Genomic DNA, 19,525 nt, shown 5'->3' on the forward strand with positions numbered 1-19,525 from the left:
TACAATACGCCCCATCTTTAAGCCCAGTATATGCGCCGTTAGCCGGAGTACAACAGGACAGGATACGTCCTGTGTAAGCCGTCAGCCAAGGGTCAACGCCTATGTAAGTTTCCTTCGTTCGTATAATACTACTTTCAATGCATTTGACAAGCTAAAAGTTAATAGGCGTTTCGGATACATATGTAACGCAGATTTCCGATTTCGGATTTTGAGCGACAATGTTGCTATTGTAAAGGCTATGTTCTCTGCCGCTCGCGCGTTCAATGTTTCCGACGATATCTGCATTTTCTCTGCCACAGCCTATATTATACGTTTATAGTTTTGTGGGAATGTTTCAAGCACTTTGGCGGTTTCATTACGTTGTCACAACGTGATACAACTTCTTTGGCGTCTCTGATAATATCGGAAACCTGTTGATTCACTGTCCCGGAGAAGAGATGGAGAAGGAGGGGGAGTTGAGTAAAGCGGATTGTATTCATTGCCTTCTGTAGCCGAGGCGAGTCTAGATTTAAAATAATACTATGTAAACGTATAAACATACAGTGCCGACACTTGTACAAACACATTTCAATTAGAAAAATATGCCTTGAGTGAGCGGTGAATGAAAACTATGCTATTGTGGGGTTATGGATCCATACATAGCCTAGTTATAACTATCCCAGCTAGCACATAACGTTTCTTTGAGCTTGGTGAGAGCCAGTGGCGTGTATTGATGGATGCTAAGGGAAGCCAGGCTTCCCCAAAAAAATTATCAAGAAAAAAAACCTGACAATTTATCTTTTGTCTCTCTGTGTTTCATAATTTTCCTTCAATTCGCAAGAGGCTGAATCTATCTCTCCAGAGAAAGCATCTGAGCGAGCGAAACAGCGCCCCTCTGTCTCTGTATGTGTAGCACATCTATCTGATGCTGTCTGGTCAAAAAGAGCATGAGATTGTTGCCGCCCGTAGCATTGAATGCAAGGGAAGCCAGAGAGCATTTGGCCACCCTTGATAAAAAATAAAGTATAAAATAATAGCCAATCAGCTTTGAGCTAAACTTAGTGAGCTCAACTGTGAATGGTCCTGGCGCACCAAAAAAAAGTGTCAATTGAAGCCTTTTTGGATTTGGCTTCATACCAATCACATCACATCTAGAGCAAAACGTCAAATGACAGAAAAAACTTGAATTGTTGCATCTCGCTGTGTTGTCCTTCGGTAGCTAGCTTGCTAAAATTGGCCCTTTCCTAAATTAGCCATGGATGGAGGTAGGGATTTGGGTTTGGCTTCCCCAGTGATTTTACTGGGAATGGTGCATGATAGTTGCTTGGCTTTGGAACATTCTCAGCACACTTAAGGATCTTGACAAAACGTTATTTTCTTGGTATTTCATTACTTTAACAGATCGTTTTTAAAAGTGCAAACATGGTTACATTTCATTCCAATTTTGGTGATGTTCTAGGAACGTTCTCCAACTAGTTTGACGTTGGGAATGGTCTCAAATAGTACAGAGAAGCTTAATAAACCATTTTATTCTGTGGGAATTTCAACATTTCAATTTCAATACTTCAGCATAACATTTCCAACACGTTTCCTCATGGTTCTATTTAAAGTCATGTTCTCAGAACATTAAGAAAACTTTCCATAAAAACCACAATAAAACATTAGTAACATTCAAAGAACATTGTAAGAATGTTATTTAAAAACCTATACATTCTGTTCTCAGCGTCAACAAAACTCTATCCTCGATCTTGTTAAGTGTGTTCAGGTGTGTTGGCCACACCCACTCATTTGCCACACCTGATCTTAATGAGTGCTTGTTTCCTTTGAAATTTTCACATACATTCTTAGAACGTTTTCGTTTTACCAGTCAGGAAACTTATAGCTTAGTTCCCAGAACCAATTGGAAACCAAAAACGTATGTTCCCACAACTGCCAAGAAACCAAATGTGCTAGCTGGGATCCCTAGCAAAAACCCCTTCAAGAAAACATTATCCTATTGGCTAGGCTATCTGTTTGTCCAAACCTAGTGATAGGCCCTACATAAAGCTTGAAGTTGTTTCCATTTTGGTTTCAAATTCGTTTTTATATTAGGTGACAAAAATTGCTATTGTCTGTAAGTTTATAGACATTTGCTGTAAATATAGCCTACAGATAGGCCTATAGGCTATTCTATGGCTGATGATGCCATGCGACTCGGGTATTCAGCATATGCACCTGCACCTAATTATTGAGCTAATATAGGATTTACGCAAATTAAATAATGTGCCAACAAACAATTAAGATCCTCCCCATACCACTTCTTATTGATAATGGATAAATGCAATTAAATAAACTGTTTTCTATCAATTTGCATGCATGGTATGACTGGAGTGGGTATGATAAGGTTACAGAGCAGTTAGTGAGACGATTTACTGTAGTCAAACTAAATATGCAATATTTAACTTCCAGGTTTTTGTACATTATTGTATAAAAAAATACATTTCATTCACATTAGAACATTGACTTTACCTGCATCACTTAACCTTTCAGTTTTAAAAGCATCACTGTGCCTTGGTATGGTAACTTATTTCTGAATGTATTAATGAATACTTGATTTACAGTAACTGAGAAGTGATATGGCTATTGATTAGGCTACTGAGCATAGAATCAGAACACCTGCCTGTTTGGCCAAACATGCATAGTAAATGACTTTGCCTAGGCCACACAGATGCCTGGTGGTGACATACAGTGGGGAAAAAAAGTATTTAGTCAGCCACCAATTGTGCAAGTTCTCCCACTTAAAAAGATGAGAGAGGCCTGTAATTTTCATCATAGGTACACGTCAACTATGACAGACAAAATGAGGAAAAAATCCAGAAAATCACATTGTAGGATTTTTTATGAATTTATTTGCAAATTATGGTGGAAAATAAGTATTTAGTCAATAACAAAAGTTTCTCAATACTTTGTTATATACCCTTTGTTGGCAATGACACAGGTCAAACATTTTCTGTAAGTCTTCACAAGGTTTTCACACACTGTTGCTGGTATTTTGGCCCATTCCTCCATGCAGATCTCCTCTAGAGCAGTGATGTTTTGGGGCTGTCGCTGGGCAACACGGACTTTCAACTCCCTCCAAAGATTTTCTATGGGGTTGAGATCTGGAGACTGGCTAGGCCACTCCAGGACCTTGAAATGCTTCTTACGAAGCCACTCCTTCGTTGCCCGGGCGGTGTGTTTGGGATCATTGTCATGCTGAAAGACCCAGCCACGTTTCATCTTCAATGCCCTTGCTGATGGAAGGAGGTTTTCACTCAAAATCTCACGATACATGGCCCCATTCATTCTTTCCTTTACACGGATCAGTCGTCCTGGTCCCTTTGCAGAAAAACAGCCCCAAAGCATGATGTTTCCACCCCCATGCTTCACAGTAGGTATGGTGTTCTTTGGATGCAACTCAGCATTCTTTGTCCTCCAAACACGACGAGTTGAGTTTTTACCAAAAAGTTTCATCTGACCATATGACATTCTCCCAATCCTCTTCTGGATCATCCAAATGCACTCTAGCAAACTTCAGACGGGCCTGGACATGTACTGGCTTAAGCAGGGGGACACGTCTGGCACTGCAGGATTTGAGTCCCTGGCGGCGTAGTGTGTTACTGATGGTAGGCTTTGTTACTTTGGTCCCAGCTCTCTGCAGGTCATTCACTAGGTCCCCCCGTGTGGTTCTGGGATTTTTGCTCACCGTTCTTATGATCATTTTGACCCCACGGGGTGAGATCTTGCGTGGAGCCCCAGATCGAGGGAGATTATCAGTGGTCTTGTATGTCTTCCATTTCCTAATAATTGCTCCCACAGTTGATTTCTTCAAACCAAGCTGCTTACCTATTGCAGATTCAGTCTTCCCAGCCTGGTGCAGGTCTACAATTTTGTTTCTGGTGTCCTTTGACAGCTCTTTGGTCTTGGCCATAGTGGAGTTTGGAGTGTGACTGTTTGAGGTTGTGGACAGGTGTATTTTATACTGATAACAAGTTCAAACAGGTGCCATTAATACAGGTAACGAGTGGAGGACAGAGGAGCCTCTTAAAGAAGAAGTTACAGGTCTGTGAGAGCCAGAAATCTTGCTTGTTTGTAGGTGACCAAATACTTATTTTCCACCATAATTTGCAAATAAATTCATTAAAAATCCTACAATGTGATTTTCTGGATTTTTTTTCCTCATTTTGTCTGTCATAGTTGACATGTACCTATGATGAAAATTACAGGCATCTCTCATCTTTTTAAGTGGGAGAACTTGCACAATTGGTGGCTGACTAAATACTTTTTTTCCCCACTGTACATGTCACAAAGCCATTGCCAATGTCAATTAAGGCCCCAGGAATGGCAATTTGGCAGATGTTAATCCCTCAATAAGAGCATTAGTCAAATACAAAGGCCCCATCAACCTGTATGTGCCTAGTAAAGACCTACTTCTTCTAGTAGTATTGTAGCACCTGCATCTTTAGCTGAACAATTTGTATTTGATATTTTATGTCCTGTGAAAAATTAAAATTCAGAGAGTAGGCTGCTGAGATGTTTTAATTGTCTGTCAGTCAGTAAGAACACACTCTCAGAGTGTACTCGGATATAAACATTAAATGAGTAAGTAGCCAATGTGATAATGATTGACAAAAGTAGCATTGCAACAACACTCGTCATGGTTTCATGTTGGTGTCGTATTCATTTGGCCAAAAGTCAAAGGTCAAATAGGGGGTGCTTATATGGAGGGTGTGTAACACATATGTGTATTTTGCAGGCCTTGACTACGGGAAGAGTAACACTCTCCGGTTGATAGGCAGCTATCACATCTACCGGGAATAAAATACATGATTGAGACAATGGGTAAGTGATCTGTCAATTTGTGTTAGAAAATAGTTGATTGCTAATGTTGTCAGTTATGTGCAAGGTCTCACAACATGAAAAGAGTGAGAGGTGATAATGTTTTGATGAAGAGAGTGAATTAGATTGACGTTGTTTGTTTCTCTCTTACTCCCCATCTCCCATCCAAACATTTAAAAAACGGACTAGGCCTCTGTTATTGTAAAATCAACCTATTTCTTTAACAAACACAGAGCCTGAGGAGAATCCTTGTTATGCATGCTTGAACACTCAGCTACAAAAACAACAACAAGGTACAAGCCGTTAACAGAGAAATGTGTCTGTCGAGACTCTCGTGTTATTGGTTTGTTTACTGTCTGTGCACATAAGGTGGGCTAGCTCTCAGAACGAACTCTGCTTTGGAACTCGTGCACGCCCTATTAGGTGTTAGTCACAGTCCGCGGGCCTCGAAAATTGCCCCGTCCTCCTCAACCGGAGGACGTCAAACCCATCCTTGGCTAACAAGCCGCTTTGAGGAGGCGAGAGAAGAGCTTATGCAGGGTCGAGCAAGCAAACTGTGGAGGACCCTTTTTCTCTGGTTGCCCAGTCCGGGCCTGTGCGTCTCTCCGCCGAGCCAAAGCTATCAGCAAATCATTGTTATTCTGAAAGAGAACATCATGTTGAATGGATGTTTATTTTTTTATTTTTGTCTGGTGCAAAGGCCAGAGCTACATGATTCTGATATTCTAAGCTCCGTTGAACAGTGGTCGAACTCAGCTAAGCCTCAGGGTGGTCGATGTGTGTCTCTCCCTCTCCTCTCCTCTCTCCTCTCTCTCTCTCCCTCCTCTCTCTCTCTCTCCCCTCTCTCTCTCTTTCCTTGCCCATGAATCATTCACATGGTGCTTCACACATTAGCAAGCATGTTTGGTTCCGTGTATCAACAGGAGCATGTGTTACTTACAGTAGATAAAGACTTTAGAAGTCTTCCAAAGACTCTGAAGTCAGTAGTAGAATAGACTTCACATTCCTTCAACACTGGGCCCCTCAGGGGTGTATTCTTAGTCCCCTCCTGTACTCCCCTTCACCCACGACTGCGTTGCCGCACACGACTCCAACACCATCATCAAGTTTGCTGACGACACAACAGTAATGAGACAGCCTACAGGGAGGAAGTCAGAGACTTAGCAGTGTGGTGCCAGGACAACAACCTCTCCCTCAACGTCAGTAAGACCAAGGAGCTGATCGTGGACTACAGGAGAACGAGGGGAGAGCACGCCCCCATCCACATCGCTGTACTGGAGTGGGTCGAGAGCTTCAAATTCGTTGGTGTCCACATCACTAAGGACTTAACATGGTCCACACACACCCACACATTAGTGAAGAGTGCACGGTAGAGACTGAAAAGTCCACGGATCCGCCAAAAAGTTATACAGCTGCACCATCGAGAGCATCTTGACTGGCTGTATCACCGCTTGGTATGGCAAATGCACCGCCCTGGACCGCAAAGCTATACATAGAGTGGTGCAGACAGTCTAGTATATCAGGCAGTGTCAGAGTAAGGCCTTAGAGGCCATAGACTGTTCACTCTGCTACCGTCTGGCAAATGGTAATGAAGCATTGGCTCTCGGAACAACAGTCTCTGAGACAGCTTCTACCCCCAAGCCATAAGACTGCTAAATAGCCAGACTGCTAAATAGTAAATGAATGGTACCTGAACTATCTGCACTGACCCTATCTTGCACTGACCCTACGCACACTCACTAGATTATATATACACACCATATACACACTCACTCACACATACTACATTGGCACTGTCACACAAAACCCACACACATTCACATACAGTACATATGCACACACACATTACACACACGCGCATACCGACACAACACAAATACACATGCACACACACATACACTTTTAAACTCATCCTATGCTGCCTGCTGCTACTCTGTTCTCTATTTTACTCGTATTATGATCTATCCTGATACCTCGTCACTTTACCCTGCCTTTATGTACATACTGTATCTACCTCAAATACCTTATTATTATTATTATTATTATTATTATTATTATGATCTATCCTGATGCCTCGTCACTTTACCCTGCCTTTATGTACATATCTACCTCATATACCTTATTATTATTATTATGATCTATCCTGATACCTAGTCACTTTACCCTGCCTTCATGTACATATCTACCTCAAATACCTTATTATTATTATTATTATTATCTATCCTGATGCCTAATCACTTTACCCTGCCTTTATGTACATATCTACCTCAAATACCGCGTACCCCTGCACATTGATCTGGTACTGGTACTCCCTGTATATAGCTTGTGTAATTTAGTACCCTTGTGTTACAATTCTTTTATTTTTTATTATTATTGTTTATTGCATATTTGGGAAGCAGTGCAGGCTGCTGAGGGGAGGATGGCTCATAATAATGGCTGGACTGGAGCAAATGGAATGGCATCAAACACATGGAAACCATGTGTTTAATGTATTTGATACCATTCTGCTCTAGCCATTACCACGGGCCCGTCCTCCCCAATTAAGGTGCCACCAACCTCCTGTGTTGGGAAGGGCTCGTAAACAAGCGTTTCACGGTAAAGGCTACAGCTGTTGTACTCGGCGCATATGAAATGAATACAATTTGATATCTCAGCAATCCATCCTAAATAAACACTGACAACATAATAAGAACACTTTGATGTTTAATTACAGGATGTTTTAGAGAAGTCAAAGGGGGCATGTCAACCTCCTAACTGTACTCAATTTCAAAACACTTGCGTTGATCACCGTGCATGTTCATACTGATAGCTATCCCCCTGCCCCATCTCTCTTCCACTCTTTTCTACGCTGCTCCCTCCCCATGCGGTCACTGGACTATGCAACGCTTTTGCAGATACCCAGCGTGCCTTGCAGGCAGTGGAGCGTCTCCAGGCCAAGCTAAAGGAGCGTGGGGAGGTCCCCACCGAGGAGAAGCTCAGCCTGCTCAAGTCGGTTCTCCAGAGCCCCCTGTTCCACCAGATTCTGGCCCTTCAGAAGTCTGTCCAGCTCCTCAAAGACCAGGTGGGTAAGATCAGGTCACAGGGGTGTTGGGATGTAGGGTCACTAAGTTAGTTAGCTAACTTTGATGAACAATATCAAATATACAGTGCCTTCAGAAAGTATTCACACCCCATTTTGTTGTGTAACAGCCTGAATTTAAAATATACTGAACAAAAATATAAATGCACCATGTAAAGTGTTGGTCCCATGTTTCATGAGCTGAAATAAAAGATCCCCGAAATTTTCCATATGCACAAAAAGCTTATTTCTCTCACATTTTGTGCACAAATTTGTTTTCATCCATGTTAGTGAGCATTTCTCATTTGCCAAGATAATCCAGCCACCTGACAGGTATGGCATATCAAGAAGCTGATTAAACAGCATGATCATTACACAGGTGCACCTTGTGCTGGGGACAATAAAAGGCCACTCTAAAATGTGCACTTTTGCCACACAACCCAATGCCACATTTGTCTCAAGTTTTGAGGGAGCGTGCAATTGGCATACTGACGGCAGGAATGCCCCCAGAGCTGTTGCCAGAGCATTGAATGTTCATTTCTCCAGCATAAGCCGCCTCCATTGTTTTAGAGAATTTGTCAGTACGTCCAACCGGCCCAGGACCTCCACATCCGGCTTCTTCACCTGCGGGATCGTCTGAGAGCAGTCACCCGGACAGCTGATGAAACTGAGGAGTATTTCTGTCAGTAATATGGCCCTTTTGTGGGGATAAACTCATTTGGTGGGCCTGGCTCCCCAGTGGGTGGGCCTGGCTCCCAAGTGGATGGGCCTATGCCCTCCCAGGCCCAGCCATGGCTGCGCCCCTTCCCAGTCATGTGAAATTCATAGATTTACAGTGGGGGAAAAAAGTATTTAGTCAGCCACCAATTGTGCAAGTTCTCCCACTTAAAAAGATGAGAGAGGCCTGTAATTTTCATCATAGGTACACGTCAACTATGACAGACAAATTGAATTTTTTTTCTCCAGAAAATCACATTGTAGGATTTTTTATGAATTTATTTGCAAATTATGGTGGAAAAAAAGTATTTGGTCAATAACAAAAGTTTCTCAATACTTTGTTATATACCCTTTGTTGGCAATGACACAGGTCAAACATTTTCTGTAAGTCTTCACAAGGTTTTCACACACTGTTGCTGGTATTTTGGCCCATTCCTCCATGCAGATCTCCTCTAGAGCAGTGATGTTTTGGGGCTGTCGCTGGGCAACACGGACTTTCAACTCCCTCCAAAGATTTTCTATGGGGTTGAGATCTGGAGACTGGCTAGGCCACTCCAGGACCTTGAAATGCTTCTTACGAAGCCACTCCTTCATTGCCCGGGCGGTGTGTTTGGGATCATTGTCATGCTGAAAGACCCAGCCACGTTTCATCTTCAATGCCCTTGCTGATGGAAGGAGGTTTTCACTCAAAATCTCACGATACATGGCCCCATTCATTATTTCCTTTACACGGATCAGTCGTCCTGGTCCCTTTGCAGAAAAACAGCCCCAAAGCATGAAGTTTCCACCCCCATGCTTCACAGTAGGTATGGTGTTCTTTGGATGCAACTCAGCATTCTTTGTCCTCCAAATACGACGAGTTGAGTTTTTACCAAAAAGTTATATTTTGGTTTCATCTGACCATATGACATTCTCCCAATCCTCTTCTGGATCATCCAAATGCACTCTAGCAAACTTCAGACGGGCCTGGACATGTACTGGCTTAAGCAGGGGACACGTCTTGCACTGCAGGATTTGAGTCCCTGGCGGCGTAGTGTGTTACTGATGGTAGGCTTTGTTACTTTGGTCCCAGCTCTCTGCAGGTCATTCACTAGGTCCCCCCGTGTGGTTCTGGGATTTTTGCTCACCGTTCTTGTGATCATTTTGACCCCACGGGGTGAGATCTTGCGTGGAGCCCCAGATCGAGGGAGATTATCAGTGGTCTTGTATGTCTTCCATTTCCTAATAATTGCTCCCACAGTTGATTTCTTCAAACCAAGCTGCTTACCTATTGCAGATTCAGTCTTCCCAGCCTGGTGCAGGTCTACAATTTTGTTTCTGGTGTCCTTTGACAGCTCTTTGGTCTTGGCCATAGTGGAGTTTGGAGTGTGACTGTTTGAGGTTGTGGACAGGTGTCTTTTACATTTACATTACATTTGCGTCATTTAGCAGACGCTCTTATCCAGAGCGACTTACAGGAGCAATTAGGGGTAAGTGCCTTGCTCAAGGGCACATCGACAGATTTTTCACCTAGTCGGCTCAGGGATTAGAACCAGCGACCTTTCGGTTACTGGCACAACGCTCTTAACCACTAAGCTACCTGCTGCCCTTTTATACTGATAACAAGTTCAAACAGGTGCCATTAATACAGGTAACGAGTGGAGGACAGAGGAGCCTCTTAAAGAAGAAGTTACAGGTCTGTGAGAGCCAGAAATCTTGCTTGTTTGTAGGTTAACAAATACTTATTTTCCACCATAATTTGCAAATAAATTCATAAAAAATCCTACAATGTGATTTTCTGGAGAAAAAAATTCTCAAATTGTCTGTCATAGTTGACGTGTACCTATGATGAAAATTACAGGCCTCTCTCATCTTTTTAAGTGGGAGAACTTGCACAATTGGTGGCTGACTAAATACTTTTTTCCCCCACTGTATTTATATTGACTGATTTCCAAATATAAACTGTAACTCAGTAATATTGTTGAAATTATTGCATGTCGCGTTTATATCTTTGTTCAGTATAGATTAATTTGATATTTTTTGTTACTGGCCTACACACAATACCCCATAATGTCAAAGTGGAAGCCTAAATAGGTTCAGGAGTAAAAATGAGCTTAACAAGACGCATAATGAGTTGCATGGACTCACTCTGTGTGCTTTAATAGTGTTTAACATGATTTTTGAATGACTACCTCATTAATTTTTTTTTTTTTTTTTTATTTAACCTTTATTTAACGAGGTAAGCCAGTTGAGAACAAGTTGTCATTTACAACTGTGACCTGGCCAAGATAAAGCAAAGCAGTGCGATAAAAACAACAACACAGAGTTACATATGGGATAAACAAAAATGTACAGTTCATAACACAGTAGAAAAATAGAAAATCTATATACAGTGTGTGCAAATGTAGTAAGTTATGGAGGTAAGGTAATAAATAGGCCATAGTGCAAAATAATTACAATTTAGTATTAACACTGGAGTGATAGGTGTGCAGAAAATGATGTGCAAAAAGAGATACTGGGGTGCAAATTAGCAAAATAAATGACAATATGGGGATGAGGTAGTTGGGTGGGCTAATTACAGATGGGCTGTGTACAGGTGCAGTGATCGGTAAGCTGCTCTGACAACTGATGCTTAAAGTTAGTGAGGGAGATAAGAGTCTCCAGCTTCAGAGATTTTTGCAGTTCGTTCCAGTCATTGGCAGCAGAGAACTGGAAGGAATGGCGGTCAAAGGAGGTGTTGGCTTTGGGGATGACCAGTGAGATATACCCGCTGGAGCGCATACTACAGGTGGGTGTTGCTATGGTGACCATTGAGCTAAGATAAGGCAGGGATTTGCCTAGCAGTGATTTATAGATGACCTGGAGCCAGTGGGTTTGGCGACGAATATGCAGTGAGGGCCAGCCAACAAGAGCGTACAGGTCACAATGGTGGGTAGTATATGTGGCTTTGGTGACAAAACGGATGGCACTGTGATAGACTACATCCAATTTGCTGAGTAGAGTGTTGGAGGCTATTTTGTAAATGACATCGCCGAAGTGAAGGATCGGTAGGATAGTCAGTTTTACGAGGGCATGTTTGGCAGCATGAGTGAAGGAGGCTTTGTTGCGAAATAAGAAGCCGATTCTATATTTAACTTTGGATTGGAGATGCTTAATGTGAGTCTGGAAGGAGAGTTTACGGTCTAACCAGACACCTAGGTATTTGTAGTTGTCCACATATTCTAAGTCAGACCCGCCGAGAGTAGTGATTCTAGTCGGGCGAGCGGGTGCAGGCAGCGTTCGATTGAAGAGCATGCATTTAGTTTTACTAGTGTTTAAGAACAATTGGAGGCTACGGAAGGAGTGTTGTATGGTATTGAAGCTCGTTTGGAGGTTTGTTAACACAGTGTCCAATGAAGGGCCAGATGTATACAAAATGGTGTCGTCTGCGTAGAGGTGGATCTGAGAGTCACCAGCAGCAAGAGCGACATCATTGATATACACAGAGAATAGAGTCAGCCCGAGATTTGAACCCTGTGGCACCCCCATAGAGACTGCCAGAGGTCCAGACAACAGCCCCTCCGATTTGACACATTGAACTCTATCTGAGATGTAGTTGGTGAACTAGGCGAGGCAGTCATTTGAGAATCCAAGGCTATTTAGTCTGCCAATAAGAATGCGGTGATTGACAGAGTCAAAAGCCTTAGCCAGGTCGATGAAGACGGCTGTACAGTAGCTCTGTAGCCTACACATACAATTATCTGTAAGGTCCCTCAGTCGAGCAGTGAATTTCAAACACAGATTCAACCACAAAGATCAGGGAGGTTTACCAATTTTTACCCATCTACCTATTGGTAGATGGGTAAAAATTAGAAGCAGACATTGAATACCCTATGAGCATGGTGAAGTTATTAATTACACTTTGGATGGTGTATCAATACACCCAGTCACTACAAAGATACAGGCGTCCTTCCTAACTCCGTTGCCGGAGAGGAATGAAACCGCTCAGGGATTTCACCATGAGGCCAATGGTGACTTTAAAACATCTACAGAGTGTAATGGCAGTGATGGGAGAAAACTGAGGATGGATCAACAACATTGTAGTTACTCCACAATACTAACCTAATTGACAGTGAAAAGTGTGGCAAAAAATGTGGCAAAGCAATTAACTTTTTGTCCTGAATACAAAGTGTTATGTTTGGGGAAAATCCAACACATTATGGAGTACCACTCTACATATTTTCAAGCATAGTGGTGGCTGCATCATGATATTGGTATGCTTGTAATCATTAAGGACTGGGGAGTGTTTCAGGATAAAAAAGAAACGGGATGGAGCTAAGCACAGGCAAAATCCTAGAGGAAGACCTGGTTCAGCCTGCTTTACACCAGATACTGGGAGATTAATTAACCTTTCAGCAGGACAATAACCTAAAACGCAAGGCCAAATCTACACTGGAGTACTCTTACCAAGAAGACAGTGGCCGAGTTACAGTTTTGACTTAAATCTGCTTGAGAGACTTACCCAGAAAGACTCACAGCTGTAATCGCTGCCAAAGGTAATTCTAACATGTATTGATTTTTTTTTAATGTGTTTATTTTAATTTTTTATTTTAATGTGTTTATTTTAATTTTTTCTTCCACATTGACATCACAGAGTATTTTGTGTAGATCATTGACAAAAAAATGGCAATTATATCCATTTTAATCACATTTTGTAACACAACAAAATGTGGAATGGTGTGAATTCCTTCTGAAGGCACTAGCTCTTGATTTTCTGTTTTATTGTCAAGAAACCTAAACTTGGGTTGTTTAGGAGTGTCCAGTAGGGTTGGGCCGATTTTATATGATTAAATCGAATATCATGATATTTGACATTGACAATATATTGTGAAGTGCAAGACCATACTCTATTTGACCTTTACACATCAACTCTGTGCAGTTTTATCAGTTAGGCTGTATCAGTATGTTGAAAATGAAGTCTAAATAAATGAACTAAGCCTCATTCTGTCACCATACTAAGATTATTTAATGAGAATGTGACTATAATATCGAAAATAAGCACAAAAATGGCACAGTCTGAAATGATCTAGTCATTAACAGTCATTAACAGCGCAAAATGGAGAAGCAATTGTCAAGTCAACTGGGCTGGTTTATCCCATGCTGTGGATATGGAGATAGTTTAAAGGGATAGTTCTCCCAAATTACAAAATTACATATTGGTTTCATTAAAGCCAGACTCAGTATGTCCCAAATAAAATATCACATTTTCTTTTGTTTAATATATGTCGAAATGGATAAATTAAAACTTAATTTGCCATTTGGGTCACTTCAAAGTGATACAAAATATGTTTATATGAGTTATAAGTACAGCAGCTTTGTTTACAAATTGCAGGGCAGATTTCTCCAGGTAATTATGATCTGTTGCTCTGATCCATCCACTACTACAGCAACACATCAACAATACAAATAGGCCTCTCTATATCCCTCTAATTATAAACAAGACATTATAAATGATAGTTGAATGATACAGAAAAAAAGTGTAATTTAGCTGACAAATGCGTGTGGTAACGGTTTATATATTGGCTCCTGGCTGTCAGTCAGTCTGTCTACACCTTTTTGGGATGTAGTCCGCCATAAAACCAACAGAAGAAGAGGTCCGTCTGTCTGTCTGTCAGCCGATGATTCATAGCAGAGGATTTTTTGAAAACACCGGCGGGTCTGTAACAAAGTTACTCTGTTGCGCTAGCTTGATTTTCTGAATAAATCTGGGAACTGGAATTGTGGGCGATTTTCATTCAGCAAGGCAGGGATTCCTCACTCACGACAAATGCCAGCATCACGCTGCTGTGGACAGGGCCAATGATAATCGCGAAAGCCTGAGCTAGCTGTCTACTCGTAAATGAAACTACAGTACAGTAGTTACACAGCAAGCTAGCGAGCTAATTTAGCTGGCTAGCAAACAGCTGTCGATATATTCAAGCGTTGCTAAATGTGCAAACCGGTGGTGTAGCCTACTATAGTGAAGAAGAAAAAAATGTGCACTTGCAAACTTTGCTGGAGTTGTTAGCTGGTTTACTATTGCAACCTTTTGATGGCAAATTTATTTTACAATTCAACATAGGCTAGCTAGTTGCTAAGGGTCGTCCTTGCACTGCAAGACTGAGATCAAGCAGGTAACGGCATTATTGTTGCATAACAGTATATTTTTGTCTAGCTCTGTAAATTTGAATTTCATTTTACTGCTGTTATGTTAATAGGTGACTTGTAAATTGTTATTTTATAATACAGCAGCCTGCATGTTTTTTGTAACTAGAAGAGGCCTACTGGTTGATCTTGATCAGAGGGTGGCTTGCCCAACAGCTGCTTAAGAACACTCAGGTAGCCTAGACTCTAGAGCATGTTATGACGTCTTGCCTTGGTTTGTAACAAAATATAAAATGTAAACAAAATGACGAAACTGACACATACTGAGTCTGGGTTTAACCTCTAAGCAGTCTATGGACAAGGTATGACAGCAATCCATGCATTGATTGTTTTTGTAATTTGGGTGAACTATCCCTTTAAGAATGAGGGTTAGGGTAGCCATCACTCTAACCCTTACAGGGGGTCATAAACATGACCCAATAAAGTAAACATAGACTTAACCTCAACCCATCTCTCATTCCAACTCCCTAACTGGTCTTTAAATATTTGTCCACATTGTAGATAAATGTGTTAATGGCATAGCTGCAGACTCAGCTCGTCTTTTCAATGTAGCTTTAAATATGTGCCATCTTCTTTCAAGATCAGGATTGACCATGTATGGTCTTTGCTGCAAGAGTATTATTATGTCTAGTAGTTAGAATGAAAGAAATTACTGCTACCTGTTTCAGTCTTGATTTGGTCTGCATTGAAACCAATTGAATTATTCAGGCTCCAGACAGACTTTGCTTTTTTTCTTCTCAAATCATGTATTACTGTGGTCATATTGCAGTCCGAGTTCATCTGGGCACTTTTATTAAGGTTATATAAGCAGACACTACCAGGCAAAGCCAAAAGGCCTCATCGGCTTATCTAGGGCCCATGAGAAATTTAGATTTGTTTTTGCCCAAGAAAGAGCTCTGGTTAGGTCACTGTGGGAAGGGTCAGGGTGAGTGCTTGAGACAGAAAATATGTGAGCTATGCAGTGGTAGGCAGGGATGCTGCTACAGCTTTTCTTTTTTTTCACCCCTGAAGGAATTCAGATTATAAAGTCCTTGCAGGCATTTTTTTGTGTGCCAGTGCTTTATAGCTTATTTCAGCAGTGTCACATTCCTTAGCACAATGTAACAATCCATTCCACACAGTATAGCATGGGTAACTGTGTGTGTGTGTGTGTGTGTGTGTGTGTGTGTGTGTGTGTGTGTGTGTGTGTGTGTGTGTGTGTGTGTGTGTGGCATGCTAAACTATTGCTCTTCCACCCTAATGTTTTTTTAAGCTAAAATAAATTAGCAATGGAGTCTATGTTTATAGATAAAGTGAATCAAAGAAAACATTAAATAATGTAAATTCAATTTAGAGGAACAGAGATTAAGCTGAGTGCTTGCAATACAAATATACTTTCTGGCTTCCTTAGGCAAAACCAATTTGTAGGAAAGATTTAGTTAGTGTTTTTGTTGTCAGTCAATGCCTAGACCCACACATAGTCTGTCTGTCTACTCCCGCCAGTAGTGCTTAGCACTGTCAGTGTCGCTATGGCGACAGGGCCTGCTCGCAGAAGAGAGAGGCCGCCGCCGTGTGAAGTGGGGCAGAAACAAATTCTTAAATGTGCAAGACTGGAGCTTTAATCCTCTTAGCCCGGCTGGCTAACAAAGCTTGTGTATGGGACAGCAACTTGAGCGCTACGCTAACTTAGCCTAGCCTGCAGGGTTTTTCTCTTTACAAAGGCTAAAACCTCACCATAGGCTACTGGCTGGATGATATGTCAGTTAGTGTGTCAAAAATGCTTCGTCAATATGCTAAGCACAAGTTCAAAAGGGCAACCAAATTCAAGGATGCTATATTTCAAACAAAGTGCTTATGAAGCAATGCGCTAGTCCTTTTGGATCACATTCAAATGAATCATAAACAAACATTAGAGCCAATAAGCAAATGAGATTCAAAAACATAGTTTTACACATTGTCTAATTCATGTAATCCATTAGTCACAGAAACACAGTGGTTGCAGCCCATTTATTGAGTAGCATATCAAGGCATCCAGATGGCTATGATGGAAATATTATATTGTGGCAGAGTCATTGTTGGATCCACTGAAAGGCTATTATCTCTGAAGGAATGGACTGCTATAGATCCAGCTAATCACTGTTGGGTAACGAGCTGGCCTGCCTCCCACGCTCCTAGGCTCCTAGACTTAGTTCGATTTTGGAAATTCACGAAATTAGCCTCTGTTTATTTTAACAGCAGTGATGGCAGGTTTTTGGTTAGAACTTGATTGGATCGGCTTGTGTGGCCTCATTTTGCATATTAGTGATACTCAATGCAATGCATGTATGTAACAAAGTGTGACAAGTAAACATGGTTTGTGTTGATATATCCAAAAATAAAGCCGTAATTTTGTGGATTAAGCCTGTTTCTGGCGAGATGTATAATTCCTACCGTCACACCATTGAATATATTTGATTTCAAATACTTAGTTATAGTGTGTGTGATCACGTCTGTCTAACTTCAATCAAACAACTGCCACAAATTCAATAAACAGCACTTCAAAACTATAACAGCCAACAGCTTTTAGCAGCTGCTCTTTTTTATAAACAGTACTGAGTTTACACAGTTTGCCATATATCAAAATGTTGCAAAACCTAGAGTTCTTGAATGCAACACTTGTTGACTGTATTTCCATTGATGGTTTCAGGGTGGTGTCACATCAACACTTAGCGGTGACCTGAGTGAATGCTACACATCAGCCCAGGCCAATGGTGGCCATCTTGCCTACCCAGAAGCCTCCACTAGTACACAGATCAATGGGAAGCAATCGCCTGAGGAGTTTGAGCACATCATTCGCTCCATGGCTCAGGTAAAGACCTGTTTGGATATAACGCAAGCATTTCATACATTTTGAGTTATGTCATCACAGCAAGTAACTTTCTTTTAGATACACATATATTAAGAGGTACATATTTCATTATATGGTTGGTTGTTTTTGTTTGTAATCTGACTTGACTTTTGCACAAATGCTGTTGGTGGTACTATTTCTCCACATCCCTAGACTGTAAGAAATGTATTATCTCCAGAAATATATCTTGATAATCACAAGCAAGGCTGGTTACACTCCCGGTCAAGCTAGCTAAATATTCAAAGACAAGTGCGCACTACACTACACTACACTACACTACGCAGTGTTTAGTGTACACTCTTGAGTGACTTCAAATAGACTTCAGAGGAGAGTGTGTGTCTTTGCTGCTGCTGTGAGAGGGGGTAAGAAGGAGGGCTAACATTGTGTGTGTGATATATATGCGTACATTTGTGTGTGTGCGTCTGTGCATATGCCTGCGTGTGCCTGCGTGTGTGTCTAGGGGCGTTACGTGATGTACATGGAGCTGGTGAAGCCGCTGTCTGGGGGTCTGGGCTTCAGCGTGGTTGGCCTGAGGAGCGAGAACCGTGGGGAGCTGGGCATCTTCGTCCAGGAGATCCAGCCCGGAAGCGTGGCCCACTGGTATGGGAACGTTAACAAGGGTCATGCCCAGCAGATTAATCTGGTTGAAATGACATCATTATAACCAGAAACCCAGTTTTGCCCACTGGGTCAACCGTTGATTATCTAATGTGTTAGTGATGGGCTGGAACAAAAGCCTGCCCACCCTGTAGCAGACAAATCTGGTTGAAATGAAGTCATTAAAACCAGAAACCCCGTTTTTGCACATTCCAGCTGAATCAACAGTTGATTATCTGATGTGTAAGTACTGGGCTGGAACAAAAGCCTGCCCACGCTGCATCTCCCCAAGACCATAGTGGATGACTACTGTCTTTTTCGACCTGCATCTTTTCAACAGTGAGATTATCCGCAGTTCTAAGCTTTACAGCCCATTAGATAATCAGCTGTTGACAATCAACTATTCAATAATGAATTTAGTTGCACTGAGACCGCATCTTATGAAATAGGTTTGACCTTGAGTCATCAATGAAAACTTAACAATATAAGACATTAAAGGGATAGTTCACCCAAAATTACATATTGGACAAAACTACTAAAAAGTTACCACTTACAGCTGCAATATGTCACTTTTTGGGCGACCTGACCAAATTCACATAGAAATGTGTGTTATAGATCTGTCATTCTCATTAAAAGCAAGTTTAAGAACCGGTAGATCTGTTCTATGTGCGCTATTTTGATGCCTCAATATTTTTGTTTAATTGGAAAATATATTTCACAGTGGTTTAGATGCTACAATTCTCTACACTATACTTGCTTATTTTGTCACAAACTGAAATTAAGCAAACTATTAGAATTTTAGCAACCAGGATGTCATACTGTAATTTTGGTGAACTATCCCTTTAATTGATGTCAATTATATATTTTATCATGAGAATCCTCCTGTTCCCACAGCGATGGGAAGCTGAAGGAGTCAGATCAGATCTTGGCCATCAACGGTCAACCCCTGGACCAGACAGTGACCCACCAGCAGGCCATAGGCATCCTGCAGAGAGCCTCTGAGCACGTGCAGCTCACCATAGCCAGAGGACCCATCCCTCAGCTGGCCAGCCCCGTGGTGTCCCGTACCCCCTCCGCTGCCAGCACCCTGTCTGCCCACTCCAGCGCGGTGAGGAGAATGCACACACAGAGGCTTGTGGAAGCATACATAAACACATTAGCACACACACAAACATGAACACACTCACATTCTGCGCGCACACACACACACACAAACTATGGTGTCCCACATTCCCAGGGGAGCTAGCGTCATGCATGACCACTCTAGCGTGATGAGGAACACACAGACA

The 19,525-nt window shown here is 41.7% G+C and overlaps 1 protein-coding gene across 1 annotated transcript in view; it reads left to right on the plus strand.

Annotated features, from left to right (window-relative positions):
- The window catches only part of LOC311112982 (multiple PDZ domain protein-like), a gene marked incomplete at its 5' end in the record, with an annotated part of 158,369 nt that overhangs the window by 84,469 nt on the left and 54,375 nt on the right, over window positions 1-19,525 (plus strand). Inside the window, 4 exons of the mRNA XM_084156108.1 lie at window positions 7,731-7,897; window positions 17,439-17,600; window positions 18,100-18,239; window positions 19,131-19,344. Of these exons, the coding sequence (XP_084012234.1) occupies window positions 7,731-7,897; window positions 17,439-17,600; window positions 18,100-18,239; window positions 19,131-19,344 (683 nt within the window). The remainder of the gene's footprint in view (window positions 1-7,730; window positions 7,898-17,438; window positions 17,601-18,099; window positions 18,240-19,130; window positions 19,345-19,525) is intronic.

Source organism: Coregonus lavaretus (genome assembly GCF_964263955.1).
Source record: "Coregonus lavaretus genome assembly, chromosome: 39".
NCBI lineage: Eukaryota > Metazoa > Chordata > Actinopteri > Salmoniformes > Salmonidae > Coregonus > Coregonus lavaretus.